The sequence below is a fragment of the Anser brachyrhynchus genome, assembly GCF_964034855.1.
Source record: "Anser brachyrhynchus genome assembly, chromosome: 2".
Taxonomy (NCBI): Eukaryota; Metazoa; Chordata; class Aves; order Anseriformes; family Anatidae; genus Anser; species Anser brachyrhynchus.
Genome location: NC_137695.1, coordinates 67,385,843 through 67,409,280, shown reverse-complemented (window position 1 = coordinate 67,409,280; position 23,438 = coordinate 67,385,843). Strand labels below are relative to the sequence as shown.

Below are 23,438 nucleotides of genomic sequence, written 5' to 3'. Positions count from 1 at the left end.
CCCTGGGGTCCATGTGGTCGTTATGCCACAAATGGCACCCGAACGGGGACGTGAAGAAGATTACGACACAAATATCCTATGCAGACACTAAAATGCAGATTTTGCTTTTTGCTGGTGTGTACCCTCTCTAGCCAATTAGTGCTATGTTAGAAAAACTCTGGTTTTAGTTTCCAGCTCCAGTAGATCTGAAATGGTGCAATCTTGGAGGAGACTTCTGCTTTTGGAAGTCAAGCTTTCTAGAGGACAGAAATGGATCATAGATCTTCATGATCTGATTTTTAATGCTGTTCTCTTCAAGCATAGAGTGTCACAAGTGTTTTGTTTTCTTATGCACCTACTGTTTAGGTAGCAAAAGAATCTGTGCAGCCTGTTGAAGCAGAGAGTTTAGACTGATCTAGGGATGGTTTTATTGAAAACTTATGCATCTGTAATAGTTGTGCTAGTTTACATTTTACTCTATATAAATTATTTTGTAGTTTCAATAGTGGGAGACTTTCAGAAAAGGTTGAGGTAAAATTACTGTTCTTTGGAGAGCAGGCAGGGCACAAAGGAAATAGAAATGGGAATTGGTTAAACGCTTAGCTTTCTAATGAGCTTTAACACCCTCCCACCCCCTTCCCGCAGTGCATGCATTCGTGCATTTCTTTTTATTATTTCAGAGGTACACTTATAGGTCTCAGGTTGGAGTTAGTAAATTTCTGTCATATTAATTTTTAATTTACCATCTGATTTTGTTTGCCAGAATTTTTGCGGACAGTGAAAACAAAACATCAGGATCCCCGTGCTTAAGATATAACTAGGTTTTTAAGCATTAACTTGAACATATTCAAAACATGCAGTATTGCTTTGGCCATGTTGTTGAAGTTTAAAGGTCAAAGGTCCTTTAGTATAGCTTTAATTAAAAGGTTGTTTCTAATAATGATTTATAAGTCTCTGTTTTCCAGAAATTCAGAATGCTTATTCCAGAAATTATTGCTTAAAATAATGCTTATTTCCAGAAATTCAGAATGCTGTTATCACTCCTATTTTCATCATAGTTTTCTTTTCAATATAAGTTGATCATAATTCCTCAAATATGGGTTTATGGCTGTTGTGAATACTGCCAAGATAATAGTGGTGCTCCCTGAAATTTCTCTGGTCCGGTACCAGTGCTTTATTTTAAATGTGAGTTCTTAAAATGTAAAATGTACCACTGTCGGATTGGAGAGAACATAATAATAGTTTTCTAGGAACTGAATTAAGACAGACTGTTCAAAGAAATATTTGTTATATTCTAGAAAAAATAACAACAGATCTAAAGGAATGGGATTGGGTGCCGGAGTTATTGCTTCAAAATTTGTTTTTTGTTTTCTTGTGCATAATGTACGAAACTGACTTGTAGTGTGATGCTTTGGTGTTCATCATGGATTTTTGTATAGTCTGATCGTTTCAAGTTACAGCCAAAGATTACAAATGTGAAGATTTCTCCTTTAGGAGCCTGGTTGGCTTCATGCTTAATAATAACTGCTGCATTGCAAGTATTTATTGTTGGTTCTGCAGTGTGAAGAAAAGGGTATGCCTTGGTTGTTCAAGTAACAGAGGTTACTGGAACATATATTGGATATGAGGATATATTGGATATGGATATTGAACATGTGATATAAGATATTGGAAGAGGCAGAAGTCTAAAATTGTTTCCATTGCTGAGGAATTTGTGTCAAAATACAGCATATAAGCCAAAATAAATTCCCATCTGATGCAGAAATTAAACCTTAACTAGAAATACGTACCAATCTTTGCGTATATTAGCTGCTTACCGTGTACAGCTGTGATTTCAGAAGCATGGCAAGGTAAGTATGGAGGGTTTTCTAGCCATTACACCAGTATTTGCCAAAGTTCTGATATCTGAAGCACCTCCTTATGGATTAAAATTTGTAGCAGCACCACAGATGTGTATCTGAGCAAAAGTCTACATGTAGTTGTTGGGACAGGCACACTACACACTGTGTGTAGACTTTTCAGGATCTCTTCTGTCAAGCTAAGAGTGGATGGGCAGAAGGCACAGACTTGTATGTCATGCTCCTGGTATGTTAGTGGGCTATAGCATATATTTTCTTTTTTTTACTTTATGACTCCTGAAAATAACCTTATTGTGCTGTTGCTCAGCTTAAGGTTTCTTTTAAAAGGCAAACATATCCCATGAACGTGATGTAATCTGGTTTGTTCTCTGCAGTAGTAACATCCCTTCTCAGTGCTCCTGCATCCTGGATGTGTTCTTTCTAAAGGAATTCCATAGCTATTGTTCTTTGCACGTGAGCTTGAGAAATAACTGGTTTTGTTAACAGGAGAATTTTGTCCAAGAATTTGTGAGGCTTCCTTACTTGTTTGCCCTTTGAAACATTATTTTGAAAATGCAGCAAAAATGTTACTTAATTTTTCAATTAAAAATAAATAAATAAATAAAAAGCCACAGTCCAGACCTTTTATTTTTACTTAAAAATTAGATGTAGATAGTACTGCCTACAGTATAAAGGGCATACCTTTATTCAAGTGAGGAGAGCAACTGTGATGAATTCAGCTTGTCATTTGAAAAAAAAAAAAAAAAAGGAAACAGTAAGTGTTCTCTTATTATCTGATGGCATGATGGTGATATTAGGTTTGTGTCCCATTTTGGAATGTTGTTTTCCTGCTTTTTTATACTAGTAGATTTTTTATTTTTATTTTTGGACGGATATAAAGTTACATGGTTCTATGTATAGACTTGTCTGGTGGAGGGTACCGAGTTCTTGCACGCTTCCTGGACCACTTACTAGTATGTTGTGACATGGACTGTAGCCTGTAGTTTTATGGAAAGCAAACTAGTGTAAAGTACTATAATGAATTTACCCTTCTCTTCCTTGTAGCACAATGGCTGACAGTAAAGCAAAGTCGACCAAACCTGCAAATAAGACTCCTCCAAAATCTCCTTCTGATCCAGCAAAGGACCGAGCAGCAAAAAGGTTATCCTGTGATTCAAACAGCTCCCATGAGGGAGCTGTGGCAGGAGACTTGAGTGCTCTGGAAGAGGCCTTTAGAAAGTTTGCCATACATGGTGATACAAGAGCCACAGGAAGAGAAATGCATGGGAAGAACTGGTCAAAACTGTGCAAGGACTGTCATGTAATAGATGGGAAGAATGTGACAGTCACAGATGTTGACATTGTCTTCAGTAAAATCAAGTAAGTTCCTTTTTGCCATTGTTTCTTTGTCTCTCCAATATATTTTGTAGATACCATCTAAATTTATCTTCTGTTGCTCAAAGACCTTGTAAGCCACTATGCCTTTGTCCCGATTGATATCTTTCAATGTTCCTTTGTGAAACTGTTGCTTTTAGCTTGTGCCCTGCTATATTAAACTGACAGGTGTTACTGTTGTTACGGAGTGCAAAGAGGTACGATATAATCAAGATGGATGCAGGTTATTCCAGGAAACTTTTTTTTGACTGCAGTAAATGCTGTGAATAGTTTCCTGAAGAATATCTGGAAGAAGTCAGGATGTAGTCTTGCATCTTGCCAAAAGCCAGCCTCAAAGGACTGAGACTAAGGTGGGATATATACTAAGCCATCGTTCTATACGCAGTCCTGATGTCCAGTGCAACACCTGCTCAAGTTTCAAGTGTAGGGTACTGGCCACACCAAACTGATGGCAAATTTGTGATGCACTGGCTGTGAGTAGTTGATTAGGATTATTTCAGTGGTCCCAGTTTATTCTTGTTGAGAAATTGGAGCTTTACTGAAAGTTTTTCTCCAAATTGATCAAGCAGTGCTTGATTCAGAAACTGCTAAAATCAAAGGGAGGAGGACATTCAACTATTCCAATATATTCTGTATGAAATGCCAAATGATTTTTTGTTCTCACTTTGTATCTCCCTTTCCCTTTTTGTGTGAATTGGTTCATTTTATTCTTCCCCCGTCCTAATATGAGATCTGATAACCTTGTCTTATCTGTTTTTTGTTACCACAATGACTATTTAAATTCTCCCACACCTCATTGCATTTAGGGATGTGTATTAAAGAAGATCCCTTTACCGTACTTGTAGCTTGTGGCAACTTTTATTTAGTTTGTGCTCTCCACTGTCGTGGTGTAATGCTGGAGAGAGGGCATGCAAACTGAGTTGCTTAAAAGAATAATTGGGAACACTTGCTAGAAGCCCTGACCGTTCAGAGTGCATCAAAGCACAAAGTCAGAGAATAAAAGGCCCTTGGTCTTTGCAGGTTGTTCAGTGTAATATGCACAGCTAGCATGACATTACTTATTATATTTTTCTTATTTTCTTTCTTTAATGAAGGGTCTTATGTGGGTAATTGAAAACACTATATATTGGAATACACCAACCTTCTCATTCTCGTATTAGTCCACTTTTTCTTTGAGTCCCTGTGTGTATTTTCTGGAAGCTACATGTACTATCAGTGAACTAGCTTATTTGAAATGGATGTTGAGATTTGAGGGTTGTTTATTTCTTTCTTGACCCATGATGGATGATGATGGCATTTATTTTCAAGTTTTCTTTTGCTTTCACCAGCTTAAAAATTTCTCTTTCACTGCAGAAAATAAATCTTCGTTCTACTTTCTTAAACTGATGTCTGGGCAAGTTAGTGATAGTGTAACTCTATGATAGGTGGTAAAAAAATAATTGTGCAAGATTAGCTGATTTAAAGAAGTATTAATTTTGATGTCTGCTGGGGTAGAATGAATCCAGTTCAATTCTGTAGGAGTGAATTGTGAGGTGGTAGGGACCTGAGGGTGAAGGGTAATCTCAGTGTATCCCTTTGCCATTGTTCAGATTTCTCTGCTTAGCTCAGGGGTTCTTGTCTCTGCCTCTGTGCGATATGCCTTTTCAGCAGTTTTTCAGAACTTTCTTCAATGATCACTGTGAAGAGCTGACATTTCTGTCAGAAGAAATATACTGTCTTTTCCTCTCTCCATCCAGTATTTAGTAGTTAGAAAATAAAAATGCTTTTTCATTTACCTTAATTCTTTATTAATTACTTGTTCTTTCCCTATATGTACACTTACATGTATCAAGTAACTTATATAGTGTTTTTTTTAATGAATATTGCATTAGTGATGGATGGGGAAGCTGACAATATCTGAGATTTGCTATATTTGTTAGGATCATCTCTTTTTTGTTCTTTTTTAAAATTTTTGTTCTCAAGAGCATATGTCGTCAATCCTTACTTGAGACCATTTTTTTCCCCATATAGTATTTTAAGTTTTAAAAAGGAAAGATTTAATGGCTTTAGTTGCTCAAGCATTGATTAATATGCTGTAACTTAGAAGGCCTGTGACTATAAGCTGAGTATACAGGGTTTCTTGAGAATGCTCAGACAACTACTTTTCCTTTCTTACTCTTTGGCTTCATGTTTAACCCTAAGGTAAAGGATTTTTGGAGTTTATGTTGTAAGCAGGCCTTTTTTGATAAACTCCTTACTTCCATTTTACAAGGTTCTTTTCCACAGCAGAGTACTAGGGTGTTGGTTTTTTTGCTGTTGTTGTTTTCCTTTTGATATTTTTTGACCACACGTCAAAAAATGGTTTTTTTTAACCATCCATGTTAAATGAAGAGCATTAAACACTGTAAAAGAATTTCCAACACCCCAGAAAGGACAGAGTACTGCTTCCCTGCCACATTAAGATTTATGCTTATAGGTATCTGAAGGTTTTGTGTTTCACTGCTTTTAGGTTTGTTAGCTACGCTGCGTCTGCCAAGATAGACTTTGACTTAGGATTTTTATAGCCAACTGTAGTGCTTCAGTGAAATGGTGATGGTGGATCTTGGAAGTTGTAGTCTGGCCAGAGAACGCATTCCATAGATGAGAAGAAATGTTTTGTTATACTGAATTCCTATCTAGCATATGATAGAACTTCCAAACAGGTTTTCTGTTGTGTCTTAGACTGGGAAACCAGTGCATTTAGCAGGGCTTATTTTCTAGCCAGCTATAGCTGTAGTGCATGACAGTGACGCATTTTCTTTGAATACTACAAAATAATTAATCTAGTAGAATTGTTCTTTGGATTTATGAAGTACTGTGTCTATGTATAAAGCCCATGTTTGTCATCTTGCTAACTTCCCCAGGCTTAATGTACTGTTCTGCTGGCAAAGTAATTGGTAGGAACAATGTGTTTCTGATAGCCAGGGTAAAGATTATTTCTGGAAATTAGTAACTGATATGTTTACGTAAGAGTTCCTGAAAGATGTTTTATTCACTAATTGGTAACTTTCTCTGCTGCAGGAGAGATCAGTTCAGTCCTGAGAAGTAAGGAACATTTTAGCAGACTCAATACCCTGTTCCCCACTACCCACAAAATAGGTGAAGAAAACTTCTGAAAGTTATGACTAGTCTGTGGTATTTCTGCAAATCTGTGACTGAGCGTCTGTCTTTCAGAACTTAGTTCAATTAAGGTTAAGATTATATTGTTATAAAGGTTGAGGAAATTCTAATTAACCTTTGTAACAAGTAAGGAAATAAGTGTAGAGTGCTGTTTTCCCTCTGCATGAGCATGTCAGGTCAGAATAAGGTATAATTTGTGTATTTATCTTCCATAAAAGGTCCACCAGAGGCCTTCATATAAACGCAACATTTGTATATACTTTAGGATAAGAAAAAGGAATGGTCTGGTGCAAAGAATGCAGAATAGTAAACATGAAAGAATTTCTAGAAATGTTGTTTGGTAAGAAGTCAACTGGGTGTGTTGTTTTTTTTTTTTCCTTCCCCCTAAGTATTTTTGTTTAACAGTAATTTCTATGTTCTTAAGGATCTCAAAAATCCTTCCAGTTTGATGAATTTTAATATAAATTGCTGTGTTTAAAATTGCTTTCGATATATATCTTTTATATCTCCTTCTGCATTTCTGCTTTTTTTTTGTTTTCTATTTTAAAAACTTTCTATTGTCAGCTTATAAAATACAAGAAATATTAAGCAGCAGTGAATTTTGCAGTGGAATTACTTGAAACGAAAAGCCAAAGCCCACTTTGGAGAGTCACCACATGGAAGAATATTTATAAATTGCATTTGTAGAGTTCAGAAGGAAAACACCTACATCTATGTCGAATATTTGGACTGTATTAGTACAGCTGGGGTAATTGCTGTTTTTTAACCCGACAAGCAGCTAAGCATCACACAGCCTTTCACTTACTTCCCCCTTGCAGTGGGCTGGTGGACAGAATCGGGGGGAAAAAAGGTAAAACTCCTGCGTTGAGATAAAAACAGTGTAATAGGACAGAGAAGGAAGGGAAAATAATAACAACAATAATAAAAGAATATACAAAACAAGTGATAGGAAACAAGTAATACACAATTTAACCGCTCACCACCCTGACCAACCACTCCCTGAACAGTGGCAGCCCTCCTCCCTGGCCAACTCCCCCTATTTTTATTGTTCCACATGATGTCATATGGTATGGAATATCCCTTTGGCCAGTTTGCATCAGCTGTCCTGGCTGTGTCCTCTCCCTGCTTCTTGTGCACCCCCAGCTTCATTGCTGGCAGGGAGGTGTGAGAAGCTGTGAAGTCCTTGAGTGTAAGAACTGCTTTGCAACAAGTAAAACTTCAGCATGTTATCAGCATTATTCTCATCCTAATGCAAACCACAGCACCATACCAGCAACTAGGAAGAAAATTAACTATTGTCCTGGTTTTGGCTGGAATGGAAATTGCCTTTTCTATAAGAACTGGAAAACTAGATTATTATTATTATTAAGGTTATAAAAACGTATAATAAAGATATCTCATTGTAGAACAGTATTACCTTTCTGTGCATGTTAAACATGCAAAAGCGGAAGAAGTTGTGAGGAGTGAATTACAAAGTTTTTTTGTGTATAACGGGATGAAATATAAATGCAGCAACATGAATTTGCATAAATGTAAATACAACTGTGCAGTAAGCTTTTCTCACTGTGTTTTATAGTTTTGTAGTCAAAACTTGAGTTGTTGGACTCTTTCCTCATATGTACATTTGACTGCATAAAACACCAATAGTATGGTTGCAGGCTACATTTTAATTTCAAAGCTATCTTCTTGCTTATGCAAAAGTCTTTTTTGCTGTTTTGTATCAGAATAGTCTTTTTAAATGGCAAAAATGAAGTAACCCCTCCTCTGAGAAACCTGCTCATTAAGAAAAAAAGCATTAAAATATAGCAAGTAATCTTTTTAAAGGTCTCTAACTTCACTGTCATACATGAACACAAGGATAACTCACATTCATGTTCTATTAGAAGGAAACATTTTACAAATAACTGGATGTGAAAATTTAATGACAGGACCAAAAATAATATTTCACCCTTTTTGTAATGATAACTTCAATTTCCCTATAGATCAGGCTTCTGCAACAATGTATTATGAGTATCTTAGTAGTATTAGCTCACTCCAAGCATTCATTTTTCCACATACTATCTGAACTTTACGTAGAAATCTGTCCTTTGTACTTGGCATATTTGGAGTGATAATGTGATCTAGGTATACTGAACTTGGAGACACAAATCGCAGATGTACAGTAACATTTAGAAACGGATGTTTTTCATGGGAATGGTAATTTCACAATTATCCTTATAGTAGATGAAACTAATCCTGCTTTCTTGGAAAAAATCTTCATTAATTGACCTTTTCTTTTATGCTTCTGTTCCAGAGTTGCAAAAGTTTGTAGTCCATGCTTCTTGTGGTGTGCTTGCAATATGAGTTTAGTGAACCTTGGAGAAAACCTAGGAGAAAACAAGTTCATTGATGACACAGAAAAATCCTGCATTTGGTATGAACAACAACATGTGTCTGCACTCTTGTTAATCCAGCAAGACAGTGAGACACAACACAACAATCTAGGATTTATTTTATTGTGTTTTATTTTCTTTTATTTTATTTTATTTATTTTAAGGAAAGCAGAATATCCAAGAAGAATAGATGTTACTGATCTCTGACAAGCATTCTGGCATATTGCTTTAGGAACTTAAATTTCTTTGTTTGTTGGTGTCAACAACTGCTCTGGGGAGTTTGGTATGTTAGCTATGCCATACACATATTCCACTTGTTGGATGTAGTTAATATGGTAATAGCTATTATATAAATGCCTCTGCTCTTATTTTAGAAGTGTTACCACTCAGCACTGCAAAAAATGGTTTAAGCACCGCAATAAAACTACTAATTCTATGACACTATTAGATAGAAAAATCAAAATATTTCTGTTTATACTGGCACGTTACTATGGTCACAGGCAGGCCTGAGTGACGTCATTCCTTGGATCCTTTGTGAGCATTTATTTAGGTAGATGTCTCCATGGCAACATTTGTTTGTTTTGATGTTACTATGTGTTAAATCCTAAACAATTTTTTTTTCAGTTCTGTACTGGATTGTTATTGAAGGTTGGTTAATCTACAGAAGCTTTACAAATATACCTTACTCCCCACCCTCTAAAAATATCTTAAGTGGAAGCATAATTGTCCTCTTAGATTGCATTTATAGTTTCTTAGGTTGCTTTGACATGTTTTCTTGTTGCTGAGGAAGCCATGTGTTCTAAAGTCCAGAAAACACTCCTCCATCTTTTTCAGAAAGGAAGTGTTTGTTCCCATGGAGAATCTTCACAACACATTTTATTGTGCCCTGACTTCTGAACAGTCCCATCCACATTCTATGCTTAGTACATCTTGCACAGTCAGCTGTTCAGTCTAGTTCGCATAGCCTGGATCTGTCAGGTCTCTACAGGAGTGCTTCAACCTGAGATCTGTTGGGTCTTACTCAGCAGTAGTTCACCATTGCCGCAAGACTATAGAAGAATTAATACGGATAATGTTGGCACTAAGCAGATGGCAAGATAACTATTGGTGAAAATGTGTACGTACTCCACCGTTTGTCAACTATAATATTGTTATATAGATAATATAATTAATTGTCTCTGTATTTAATGGTACTGATACTTCTTGCTTTCTTCATATATTTAAAAGAACTACTACTTGGCACACGCACTCACTCAAAACAAACGTCTCTCCTAAAGTAATTTGTATTTAACAGATTTTTGATGCCCATTTAAAAATTTATATGTAAATAGATATGAATTCGTCTTTATATGTAGATGAAGCACATTATAGTTTTAAGCTGTTTTACTGCCATACTAGAAAGATTATTTTAATACTGACGAAGAATCCACTTTGTGTCAGAAGTAGGCGGAATGGTTAACTTGTGTACTGTAAAATGCCTGCGTCAGGAAATAATTTTTAAGTTGCTACAGAATGGTATGCAGAACATTATCTGTGCTAATAAATCTCTCCCTTCCAACCAAGCTGTGAAGTAGTGCAGTTATAAGTAGAAAAATAGGTATGCTACAACAGAAAACAATCTTAACCACATCATTATATTTTGTTTGTAATTAACATTCAATTTCCTTTCTTGTCCAAGAAGCCACAAGTAATGTTGCCTTTTGCAGTTTATCCTTGAGAGGCTTCTTTTAATTTAAAAGCAAAACAGCTGTTCTGCCCCCCCACCCCAAGAGACATATATTCTGAAAATAGTGATCATTTATAAGAATCAAGAGATGGATTTGGGTTGACTTTCCATTATGCAGTCTTACTATGTGCATGGAAAATGGGTAAGTTTTGTAGACATACTATTGTATGCTGATAATGATTTTAAGAACACTCTTATGTGTGAGTATATATCACAAGAAAGTCTACAGATACACTAGAGATCTGCTGCTCCACCTGTACTGTCTCAAGTCCATGGGGTCATATTGGATCCACCCGAGGGTGATGAGGGAGCTGGCGGACATGATTGCTGAGCCACTTTCCATCATCTATCAGCAGTTGTGGTCAACTGGAGAGGTCCCGGATGAGTGGAGACTTGCTAATGTGATGCCCGTCTATAAGAAGGTTTGTAAGGAGGACCTGGGGAACTACAGGCCTGTCAGCCTGACCTGGGTGCCAGGAAAGGTGATGGAACAGGTCGTCTTGAATGCAATCACACAGCATATGCGGGACAACCAGGGATCAGGCCTAGTCAGCCTGGCTTCATGAAAAGCAAGTCCTGCCTGACCAGCCTCATCTCCTTCTATGACTATCATGACTTCATGACTACTATGACTTCTATGACTTCAGCAAAGTCTTTGACATGGTCTCCCACATTATTCTTCAGGGGAAGCTGGCAGCCCATGGTTTGGGCAGGTGTACTCTTTGCTGGGTTAAAAACTGGCTGGACAGATGGGTCCAGAGTGGCAGTGAATGGAGTGAAATGCAGCCAACGACTGGTCATGAGTGGTGTTTCTCAGCTGTCAGTGTTAGGGTACATCCTCTTTAATATCTTTATTGATGGTTTGGGTGAGGGAAGTGAATGCACCTTCAGTAAGTTTGCAGATGACACCAAGTTGTGGGTAAGTGTCAATCTACCCGAGGGTAGGAAGGCCCTGCAGAGGGACCTGAACAGTCTGGATCAATGGGCAGAGGCCAATGGGATGAGGTTCAACATGGCTAAGGGCCGGGTCCTGCACTTTGGTCACAACAACCCCATGCAATGCTACAGCTTGGGGCAGAGTGGCTGGAAAACTGTACAGAGGAAAAGGGTCTGGGGATGTTGGTTGATACTCACCTTAGCATGAGCCAGCGGTATGCCCAGGTGGCCAAGAAGGCCAACGGTATCCTGGGTTGTATCAGGAATAGCGTAACCAGCAGGATCAGGGAGGTGATCGTCCCCTTGTACTCTGCTCTGGTGAGGCCACACCTTAAATACTGTATTCAGTTTTGGGCCCCTCACTACAAGAAAGACATCAAGGCCCTAGAGCTTGTTCAGAAAAGGACAGCAAAGCTGGTAAAGGGTCTGGAACACAAGTCTTATGAGGAGCAGCTGAGGGAACTGGGGTTGTTTAGTCTAGAGAAGAGGAGGCTCAGGGGAGACCTTAGTGCTCTCTACAACTACCTGAAAGGAAGTTGTGTGGAGCTCAGGGCTGGCCTCTTCTTCCAGGTAACTAGCAATAGGACAAAAGGGAATGGCCTCAAGTTGCGCCAGGGGAGGTTTAGGTTGGAAATTAGGAGACATTTCTTCTCAGAAAGAGTAGTCAGGCATTGGAATGTGTTGCCCAGGGAGGTGGTGGAAGGTGTTGGAAGTTGGGGATGTTTAAGGAAAGGTTGGACATAGTACATAGAGATATGGTTTAGTGGGTGATGGTAGTGGTAGGGGGATGGTTGGACCAGATGATTTTGGAGGTCTATTCGAAACTTTATGATTTTATGACTAGAGGTGATTCATTTCCAGTTGATACAGAATACTGTGTGATACAATACACAGTACCATATAGCTTCGTATCTTGTACAGCAGATTTATTACATTTATTACGTCTGCTAATTGTGAATGGCAAAGACTTTTTCTTGGTTTAGTGTAGAAGTAGGTCCATGCGATGAGATCCCATTTTGTGTTTTTTTTCTTTTTTTCTTCTTGTTTTTGCTAGTCAGCCATATTTTAATATGTAATTACAAATGACGGTACAATATAGCTGTTACTCACTTATAAAAACAGATACATGAAATCTGTTAGATACAAAATAAACCCATTTTACTCATTAACAAGCACACATTTACTAGACTGTTAAACATCAGTGTGGACTTGTTCCCTTGTTTTCCATGGATTGAAGTAGAACTTTAAGATGTAAGAGCTGAGGCAGCCATTGCTGCAGTAACCAGTTAACCAGAAATTTTAATAACCTGAGAGGAGTGGGCAACATGAACAGCAAAATTACAACCTTGGACTTCAGCAGAAAGGTTTCCTGACGTGTTCAGTTTCCCACAGGAAATTGCCCTGGAGGGCAAAGAGGCACAAGAGAGATGGTTGCTCTTCAAGATGGCTTCCTCAAAGCACAGGAATAGTCCATTCCAATGTGCAGGCAGCTGAGGAAGCATGGCAACTGGTCAGCATGGATGAATATGGAACTTCTGACTGAGCTCAGACACAGAAAGGAAGTGCACAGGAGGTGGAAGGAGGGAGAGGCTACGTGGAATGAATGTAGACTGCGCATGAAGGAACGTGGTGAGGAAAAACAAAGTTTGCTCTCTATTGTCTTCAGAAGGCCATGGCGACTGGGGGAGGCTCCAATGACTAGAAGAAGACAAACGTCACACACATCCTCAAGAAGGGCAAGCAGGTAACTGCATCGAGGTAACTATAGGCCAGTCAGCATAACCTCAGTCCCTATGGAGGCTGTGAAACAAATCTTTCTAAACCCACAAAGGACAAGAGGGTGATTTGGAGCAGCCAGTGTGGCAAGGCCATACTTGCTAAGGGCAAATCAACGGCTGATTGACCTTGTTGCTTTCATCACAAGAAGCAATGACTAGCACTGTGGACAAGAGGTGTAGTATACCCTGATGTCGTCGGTAAGGCACAAGGCCTTGAAGCCAGTCTCCTTATCACCAAACTGGGGAGATATGGGCTAGATAAGTGGCCCCTAAGGTGTGTGGGAAATAGGCTGGATGGTTGGGCTCAGGGATGTGATCAGTGGTGCAAAGTCCAGCTGTCAGCCAGTAACTAGTGGTGTCCCCCCAGGAAGGTGGGACAAAGTGCTCTCTCAGCAAGTTTGTGACTGATGGATGCCAAACTGGGAGGAGTGGTCAATATGCTGGAGGACAGGGGTACTGTTCAGAGGGACCTTGTCAGACTATAGAAACAGGCAAGAAACAAGCCTTGTGCAGTTGAGCAGAAGTAAATGCGAAATCCTGGATCTCAGATGGAATAACCCTATGCAACACAACAGACCAGGGTCTAATAGGCTCTGAAACAGCTCTGCAGGAAAGGATCTAGAGGTTATGATGGACAGCCAGTTGAACAAGAGTCAGCAGCAGTCCTTGCAGCGAGTGAGCTTTTGCAGCAAGGAGGGACAGATGCATCTTGGGCTGCCTGAGTAAGTGGTGTAGCCAACTGGTCCATGGAAGTGATTTTTCTCTTCTATTTGGCACTTGTGAGACTGTATCTGGAGTGTTGTGTCCAGTCTGGAGCTCCCTGATGCAAGGAATTGATTAATATGCTGGAACTGGCCCAGTGCAGGGCCACCACAATGGTCAGGGGCCTGGAGCACATGACACATGAGGAGAGGTGGAGAGAAATGGGCCTGTTCAGCTTGGAGAAAGCTAAGGGGAGATGTTATTGCACTCTATAGCCACCTGATTGGAGGATGTACAGAGTCTGACTCCATCTTTAAGTTGTTGGTTGTTGTGGTGATTTTACTCAGCTGGGCAGCTGAGCTCCACCACAACCGCTCTCTTACTCCCCCTCCTCAAAGGGAAAAGGGTAGAAAATATGATGAAAAGGGGCTCAAGGGTTGAGATAAGGACAGGGAAATCACTCAACAATTATCGTCATGGGCAAAACAGACTCAGCATAGAGAGCTTAATAAAACCTGTTACTAACAAGCTAGAGCAGTGAGAAGCAAAAGGAAAAAAAAAAAATCTTACCCCCTCTTCCACCTCTTCCCCGAGTGGTGCAAGGGAATGAGGGAATGGGGGCTGCAGTCAGTCCATAACACTTTGTCCCCGCTGCTCCTTCATGGTCACTCTCCCCCTGCTCCAACATAGGGTCCCTCCCACGGGCTGCTGTCCTTCCTGAACGGGTCCTGCACAGGCTTCCCACAGGCAGTAGCTTTTCAAGAACTGCTCCAGATATGGGTCCATACCACAGGGTCCATCCATCAGGAGCAAACCGCTCCAGCGTGGTTCCCCTGGTAGGGGGGACTCTCCACAGGCCACAGCTTCCTTCAGGTCAGATCCACCTTCTCCACTGTGGGCTCCTCCATGAGCTGCAGCATGAAAATCTGCTCCACCGTGGTACACCACGGGCTGCAGGGGGACAACCTGCTCCACCATAGTCCTCTTCACAAGCTGCAGGGGAACTTCTGCTCTGATGCCTGGAGCACCTCCTCCTCCTCCTCCTCCTTCCTCACTGACCTTATCTGCAAGGCTGTTTTTCACTCCTCTTTCCCAGCTGCTGTTGAACGGCATTTTTTTCCCTTTCTTAAAAATGCTGTCACAGAGGCACAAACAATGTTGCTTATTGGCTTGGTTCTGGGCAGCAGCGGGTCCCCTTTAGAGCCTTATCTAACACGGGGCAGCTTCTGTATTCTTCTCTCAGAGGCCACCCCTGCAGCCCTGAGCTACCAAAACCTTGCCACGTAAACCCAATACATTTGTGGTGGTTGTTTTTACACTGTGTGTACTGAAATACTGGAATAAGTTGCCCAGAGAGGTGGTAGAATCTGCATCCTTGGAAGTGTTCAGGAGTTGGCTGGAGAAGTATCTGAGCAGTATCATTAGAGCTTTGCTGTGACTGAGGGTTTGTACTGGATTCAGGCTCATATGCAAACGTTCCTTCCAAACTGAATTGTTCTGTGAATTTATTAATATGAATAAATCAGGCACTGGGCTGTGCTAGTAAGAAGTCTCATAGTGATTACCTTGTGGACACAGAATAGGCCTGAGTCTGAGCAGGTATCTTGGCTCTCCATTTTGTTGTTGCTGTTCTGTGAGATCACTTATTGTCTAAAGCATTAATTGTTCTGTAGATAAACATTTCCTATTTAGAAAAAGGAAAATCTTTGCATTCATGTCACTACTGAACTGTACAGTAGAATTTCTGGCAGTGGTCATCAGTGTCAATAGGCTGCATGTGATTATTGATTTATTGTTATTATCAATGGACTACTTTTATTTATTGCACTTGTATCTAATCTGAACATCCCTGAAAAACTGCTGCTAAAGAAAATTGTGCGTAACAATATGGTACAATGTATACAATGTATACAAATGTATGGTACAATGTAGACTGTGGCAGCAGAAAATATGTACATTATTTCGCGTTCCTGCAGAGATAATAGAAATTAACAGCTGTTCTGAAGTTAGAGGGGAAATTTTATAGAAACAAGGTATGTGTGCATGTTTGACTCATAAAATAAGGACATTAGCTAGAAGTTATCCATCTCTTAAAGCAGACGAATATACTGTTACTGTTGTAATTAGTTCATATTTAATCTGCCTATGTGCCTAAAGCTCCTAAAGGAATTAAGATGCTGTTTGCTTAGGTCTAGGGAGAATGTGATGCTTGTGACGCATGCAGAATTCAATGTAGTTTGTCATCGTCCTTCAACTTTTTTTTCTTTTCTCTCTCTCTCTTTTTTTTTTTAGGTTAATTAATATTATTTTCTAACCAGTGGGCTGACTTAGAAGAGCCCAGTCTTGTGCTTATCTAGAGCTTTAAGAGGACTATTTTGCAACTGAATTGGAACAAGTCTCATTAGAGACTGGGGAGGCGGATTCACCAAAAGCCCATCTTGGAACAAAAACAAACAAAAAAAATGGGAATCTGTGCTCTTTCATCTTCATCACCAATATGAATGTAGAGCTCTTTCTCAGAGAAGTGCTGGCACATAGATTTTGACTTCGTCGTGGTAATCAGGCTACTAGATCCCACAGTTTGTGGCTGCTTGGAGTCTTGAAATGGTTGGGAGCTGGAGCTAGAGCTAATATTACAGGGGAGGAAAAAGGGTCATTTGTAAATCCTGAGTATGCAACATATGATCCGCTCCTTAAAGCTGGGCACTACACAATCTTACATTGAGGGTGCTAGATCTGGGCCAAGCAGGTACTGTTTAACTTACTAATTTGAAATTGTTGCTGGAGGTGATGTCACAAACAAGGTACCTTCCTTAATGAATTTTGGTGCAGTTCTAGTGGGAATACTAATCAGTGGGAAGTTTGGGGTGATCTATATAGAGTTAGGACTTGTGGTGTTAGAACACCCAACTGGTGTTAACTGGGGATTATTCCTTCAAAAGTCTTCACCCTGACTTCATTAAAATGGTGTTACTACTGTCTGGCTTTATTGGAGTTAGTTACCATTTTTTTCTCTTTTTGTGTGCTAAGCAGAAGAAGCACGAATGAAATCCAAATTTTTTGTTCAAGTTTGATCTGTGTTCCTGACTTTCAGCATTTTTTTTTAACGCATGTGCGTGCTTTCCCATGAATCAAAACAAAACAGCGCACACAGACGCACACAAATCAAGAAACATTTTTTTCTCCCCAGTATGCACTGCCAAACAGGCTCTGTTTTTTTCTAGAACCTCCCCCCCTCCCCCCCCACATGCACACTTTGGGGCTCAACAAACCCTCTTCTCTCAGCTTCTCACTGTGTATGCCACATGCTCCAAGCTCCTTACTATCTTAGCAGTTCTTCTCTATAGACACTGACACAAAGGGGTAAAAAGTAGCGAATTTGTACATGATCGTTTTAAATCAGTAAATCTACTGGTATAAAAACAATTCCTTTTCACTTTGTGTAGCTTTTTCTGAGACCGTGACCTGTTCTGATCTTCTCAGTGAGGTTTTAGTGTGAGCGGAGATTCAGTTGAAGGGGCGGGGCAGGGCAGGGCAGGGCATGCGTATCTTTTCTGACTCCTCTAAGAAGTTTCCACCAACTTGGAGGTCAGGTAACCACATCTTTGGGTTGGAGGCCCACAGTTAAGGAGCAATATATCATGTGATTACTTATGTACTGTTATTTTTATATATACATATATGTTTATTTATTAAGGACAGAACAATGTTCCAGGAAAATACCAGTAAAAATACACGTTTGGTGAATGAACAGGTCCTTTGTCAATAATCTTCCCTTTTATGCTTCTGGCTTGTGTTAATGAAAACAACTGAGTAAATGAAAGAATGGCCAGCCTTGGAGGCCAGAAGTCTTGGTATTTTGGAAAGTACCATTGGCTGGTTCATCTGGTGTTCCCAACCAGTTTATACATTCATTATATTTACGTCTCTTGTGCAAAGTAAAACTTTTCTGATAATGATAGGTTTGAAAAAGAAGGGGTAAAAAGCCAAGTTCATGTGCATCTTCTGTGATATGCACACTTTTTGGTTAACTATATTTCCAGACAGAGAAGAAAAATGGAGGCTTCTGTGAGTTCACAGAAAGGAAAGAAGGAAGTTGCTCCAAGTGGTTTGCTGCCTCTAGAAAAATGTAAGTAGGTAGGTATAACTTAAGTTATAGGAGGTAGGTAAGTAGTAGGTATAACTTACTGCAGATAGTAAGCGGTCAAGCACTTGGAGATCAGGAGCAGAATTACTATATGGCAAGAGAGAAAATTTGTCTGTGGTACACTGTTAAAAACAAGGCGGAGTGCTTACTTGCTTTTAGATGGGAATTGTCCTCATTCAGCTCTTTGTGCAGTTCACTATATTTCTTCTTGCATTTTTCCTGCTGATGAGGGATAGTCAGCTCTTTCCCCTCCCACTTTTTTTTTTTCTTTTCCCTGTGAAATTGGTAATGAACAGCTGGGTGGCACAGAAGAAGGAGCTCCCAGCTACTGTGTTAAATTGCGTTGCCCTTTTGTCTGTTGACAGTTTAGTCTCTGGTTACAAATGTTCTGGATGTTACTAGCAAATAATTAAAAACAAACATACATTTGGTACAGATTTGAGCATGTTTTCCAAGTCCCTGATCTTTTAATGTATAGCATTAAAAGATATTCAAGCTACGGTGTTGTGTGGAAGAGCTTTGTGTAACTCTGAAAGCCTGTTTGTTAGGTGTCATTAATAAGTGCTTGTTTAATCCGAAGATGGGTAGAGATGGAATGAAGTTTTTGATGGAAGATGCTCTGGGAAACTTTTTTACTTCACTACAAGGAAGTAATTTTTGTCTCTAAAATACACCCTAACATATGGTGGCATGCATAATGACACCCAAATTGTATTAGTCGAGAAAAGATGCTTGAATTTGTATAAATAAATAATGATTTTTTGGAAGTATTTCTCACAGTGTGCCGTTTTGTTAGGCAATTCTTGCCCCCAGTACTTCATTTGATTTACTGATTTCTAAAAAGACGCAATATGTGAGGCAGGAAGCGAATGTTACTAACTTCACCTTTGTAATTCAGGTGAAAAAATTACTGCAAATTTTTGCACGAAGCTGGTAAGTTTCTCTTTAATTCATAGAACAGCTTTAAATCAAATCTGAATCTTTGTCAGTGATTGCAAGCTGTGGAAACTATTCGCAGGTAAGTTGTTTTAGTAGTGATAGGAGCTTATTGGAAAACCATTACATTTCTTTTTTGTTGTTTTGTTTTGAATGTCTGGTATTACAGAAGACTAGTAGCTTTTCCCAGTAATTGATTCTGGACATGCTTTTTGGGAATTATTACATGTTTGGAACAGTGCTTCGTGGTACACACCTAATGAGAGTTTGCCACAGACTGTGCTGGCTCTAGAAATGGAAGCAATACAGTTATAATTGTGTGATGTTTCACTGACCTGTTTGTCCAGCCTGTTACATTGTGTCAGGTGAATGCTGCAGATTTCTTGGTGCATTAGCTGGGTGTTTTACATTGCATGCTTCGTTAGAGGGAAATGTTGATAGAAAATGAAGTACACTACATTAGTAGCACTGAGTTTTCCTCCCCGTCCTTTTGCCTCAACCTTATTTTGGTAGGAGTAGTCCTAAAGGTATGATATTTTAATCTTACACTGAAGTCTTACCTCCTTTCACATTTGTGGCACAAACTTCTCAGGATGCTTCTAAGCCTTTGATACCAAAGCTGAGGTAGAAGTCCTGTTGAATTCAGAAAATTCATGCTCCCTTCGCTGCATTGAAGCAGTTTTTCTGTCACAAACAGGCCAAGCCTGTGGAGCAGCATGACTTTCAGTGTATGCATTTTTCTTCAGCAAACTGCTATATTATATTCTGCAGAAATATTGAGGTAATGTATGTTTTTGATCGTGTGTGTGTGTGCATGTCCTTGTTGCCTTTTAACTAGAGTTCTTTTTTGTCTCAGGGATTCTATTTCTTGAGTGTATTTATGCACCTCATTATCAAAACAGAAGAAATTAAATGTTTAGCCCTTTGAAGTTCTCCTTGCTCTATAAACTGTTCTTTGATTTACCTGTTTTCTTGATGTTAGAAGAAAAAAATTGCCAGAAGTGGCAGACTTTCATAAGAAAGAAAGAGGAATCTTGTTCTCTAGTTAAGCCTGTCAGGGTTTAAAAGACTACAGTTTTCACTTCCTGTGTTTGTTCTGAGGGCTGTTATTCTTCCAGGGAAATGGAAATCTGCCGAGGACTGTCAGTAAGATTCTCTGATTGGGTCTCCTTATAGGAGAAGATTCAGGCACTTTAATTTGAGTATCCTAAGCCCAGAAAAGTTATGTATTCTCAAGAAGCCAGAGGAAACTTTTTTCTTATTATCTGCAGGTGTATGTACTTCCAAAAGCCTTCTGGAGTGTTCCTTCTACAGATATAAAAGTAGAAGACTCTAGAGATGGGTAAGCCACCATCACTTGGTGAGAAGAGTTAATCCGGTTGACGTTTCTTCTCTTTGTGTCTGCTCATATAGCAGTGCATTGTGCCATTTGTGATCATGAGCACCAGCAGCTGCAGAACAGTGGTGATGTTTGGCACCAGGCTGTGACTCTCATGACACATGACAGCACTTGCTTCGTGGCCCAGATGGGTCTTTATTCTGTGCCCTTGAGCTGCAAATATTGTTTAAAAAAAGAAAGCTAATGACTGGAGTAGTTGTGCTGTCAGTGGCTGTATTTTTAATGCTATGCAAAAGATACAACTGATAGCTTTTATATCATCATAACAATGATACTTTGTTTTTCTATCAGCTAGCAACATCTATACAGTGACACTATAACATGATAGTAGCTCATTCACTGCAACTGAGAAATTGGTATAAGAGACCAAGACTCCAATCAATAAGCACTGACCTAAGTTATATAAGATCTCCAGATATACTCATTACAATGTACCAGTTAACCCTGGATTTATCTGCATCATGATATTTGAGGTATTTGCTACTCAGCATGGGGTGTTGTTTGTTGAGCTTCTGAAGGGAACTGGCAGCACTGAGAATGGAGCATTTAGCTGACTGTGAGACCCAGAGCAGTGTGGGAGTAATATGAGAAGCTACTGAAGTGAGGATCAATAGAAGAGACAGTAGACACTTCGTACTCATTGTCACATGCAATTTGTATTTCACAAAAAAGTGTACATTCAAGTCTGCAAGAATGAGGCTCTGTGGTATGAGATGATCAAAAGTGGTGACAACATTGTTTACCGCCCTGTCCAATCATTTCCCCTCATGTAATTGCTAGTACTGCTGCATGCCAAACTAATTTGTGGTACTAGGAGAACATAAAGAACCCTATTTTGATACTCCTTATGCTCAATCTACCATGTGTCTGTTTGGTAGTCTTGACGTTTCTTCCAAATTTAAGCTATTGACATATTCTTCCTGTGATGGATGCTGTGTGGAAGCAGATGTCGGGGGCACTTGTAAGCTAGGTGGAGATCAGTGTGCTGCTGTGGGTAAAATGAGTATACTATTCTCAGTGTGGTGTCAATGGAAGGTTTGGCAGGTTTGTGAGCAGTATGCATAGATGAACATTTACAGCTCTACACTTGTCTCTAGGAAGAAGGTTGTAAGTGGTTCCAAATACATGTTTACAGCCATCTGAAGCATACCTCTATTTCTGGTCTGTGTACTCCTGGGAATTAGGTGATGTGGTATTCTTGAAAGAGATTATAGACGAAGGAAGAAAAAAGGGAGTAATTTGGCATATCATGGGTCTTATGTTTTCTTTGTTGCTGTTTTTGTTTTTATCTCAAGTGCTTTGTAAATTAATAGATAAGAGTTTCAAGTCTAAGAAAACAATGATAGTTGGACAGGACGGAGAATGTAGGAAAAGCTGCTATGATGAAAGAAAACATATACCCTGTGATAGCTGATGTCCACTCTGTTATTATACTTATGCATATCCAAAAGTAAAGAGTTCTGGTACTTTTCAAGCATTGTATTAAAAATAGGTGTTTGACGAAAATGGTGGTGGACTGTTTGTGTTTTGAGTTTAGGTCATTTTTAGTGTAACAAACAAAATGAGTGGTGTGCATGCAAATCTGAGAATAATGACTATAATCTAATTAAAAATTTTTTGCTCCCAGTAAGCTGGTACCATTTTAAACTGAACAGTGAAACATACTCAGTTTAGTATTTCCTTGAAAGTACTAATGCATTTGCCATGTGTTCTAGCAGGCCATCATTTGTTTACATAGCCACAAATAGCATGATTGGTTTTCTCAGCTTTCATAGTAAAAATAAATAGAAATTATTTCATTAATTTTCCAGGAGAGCTGGAACTGTGGTTTTCTCTTCCAAACAGGTAGTTTTTTCTTTCATCACTTCACCTCAGATCAGAGGAATGGGAAAGCTTCACATGATGCTGAAGTTGGATGGTGTAGCTGGCAAATCTGCTGAATCAAAATGTGCAGACTTAGCTTGATCATATTTTCTGACAACAGACTGTGGCCTATTAGTTCTCTACTAGCCAAATGAAGAAAGCTTATAGAAAGGATACCGAGCAGTCAGTTACAGAAGTTGTTCGGTTTTCATCCTGCTGTGATATGAATTCTTCTTGCTGATTTAATAGTCTGGTTTTCAGTTTGACTTGCAAATCCAACTTGAATCAACACTGGCCATTTTGAATGAATGGAGTTTTCAAGGAAAACTGCTAAATATGTACTGCCCTCTTGATTTCTGCTTTATACAAAAAGGCCCTTTCTGTTTGATTTCCAAATACAAATCATTACATCTTTACGTTAGCAATATCTAGCAACTCTTGTTTTTTTATACTCAGAAAATTAGTCTTTACACATTTTTTTCCTGAATTACTATCACAGTTATGATGCTGACATTTTGCTTGAAGCCACTGATTTTACCAGTTGAAGCAAAAAGTAAGTACTTCTCCAAACTGTCACTTGCTGACAATGTGGTATCTCAGGGCAAGAATGATGTTCAATATACTAATATCCATAACTGCAGCGTTTGGGATGAGGTTAAATTTTCTAAATTGTGGCAAGTTAATTGTGTATTTAATATTGGAATTGTTTGCTCTTATTCCAGGGTAAGATGAATAGAATCTTACTTATATAATTTTTACATACATATTTATTTAGGACATAAAAATCTTCTCAGTGAGGACTGCTGATAACTTTCCATGAAAGCCAATTCAACATCTAGTCTCTCACACTCTGCTAGCACCAGCTGTAGGGTAGATTGCTGTTTTAGAAGCAAGTCGAGTATATCCTCACAACCTGTAAAACAAAACTGCAAATTGACTCTTGCAGGAAAACAGTACAACATAAAAACAATAAATTAATACCATGCCACGTATATGTAACAATGTAAAGCTCTATGTGCTGTACAGTATATACCATAGAATTATAGAATATCTGAGTTGGAAGGGACCCACAAGGATCATCGAGTCTTAACTCCTGGGTGTCCTGTCCCCCCCCCCCCCCCCCCCCCCCCCCCAAAAAAAAAATCAAATCGTGTCTGAGAGCATTGTCCAAGTGCTTCTTGGACTCTAGCAGGCTCAGTGCCCTGACCACTTCCCAGGGGAGCCTGGTT

The 23,438-nt window shown here is 39.2% G+C and overlaps 1 protein-coding gene across 6 annotated transcripts in view; it reads left to right on the top strand.

The window, feature by feature from the left end:
- The window catches only part of TPPP (tubulin polymerization promoting protein), a 51,829-nt gene that overhangs the window by 13,189 nt on the left and 15,202 nt on the right, over positions 1-23,438 (top strand). For 3 of the 6 annotated variants that reach the window (XM_080578614.1, XM_080578617.1, XM_080578616.1), the window contains exon 2: positions 2,883-3,197. In XM_080578614.1, the coding sequence (XP_080434740.1) occupies positions 2,887-3,197 (311 nt within the window). In that variant the 5' untranslated portion in view covers positions 2,883-2,886. Of the gene's footprint in view, positions 1-2,882; positions 3,198-8,643; positions 8,764-17,754; positions 19,729-20,218; positions 20,290-23,438 lie in introns of those variants that run through there. The other 3 variants (XM_080578613.1, XM_080578615.1, XM_080578618.1) reach the window with 2 other exon arrangements.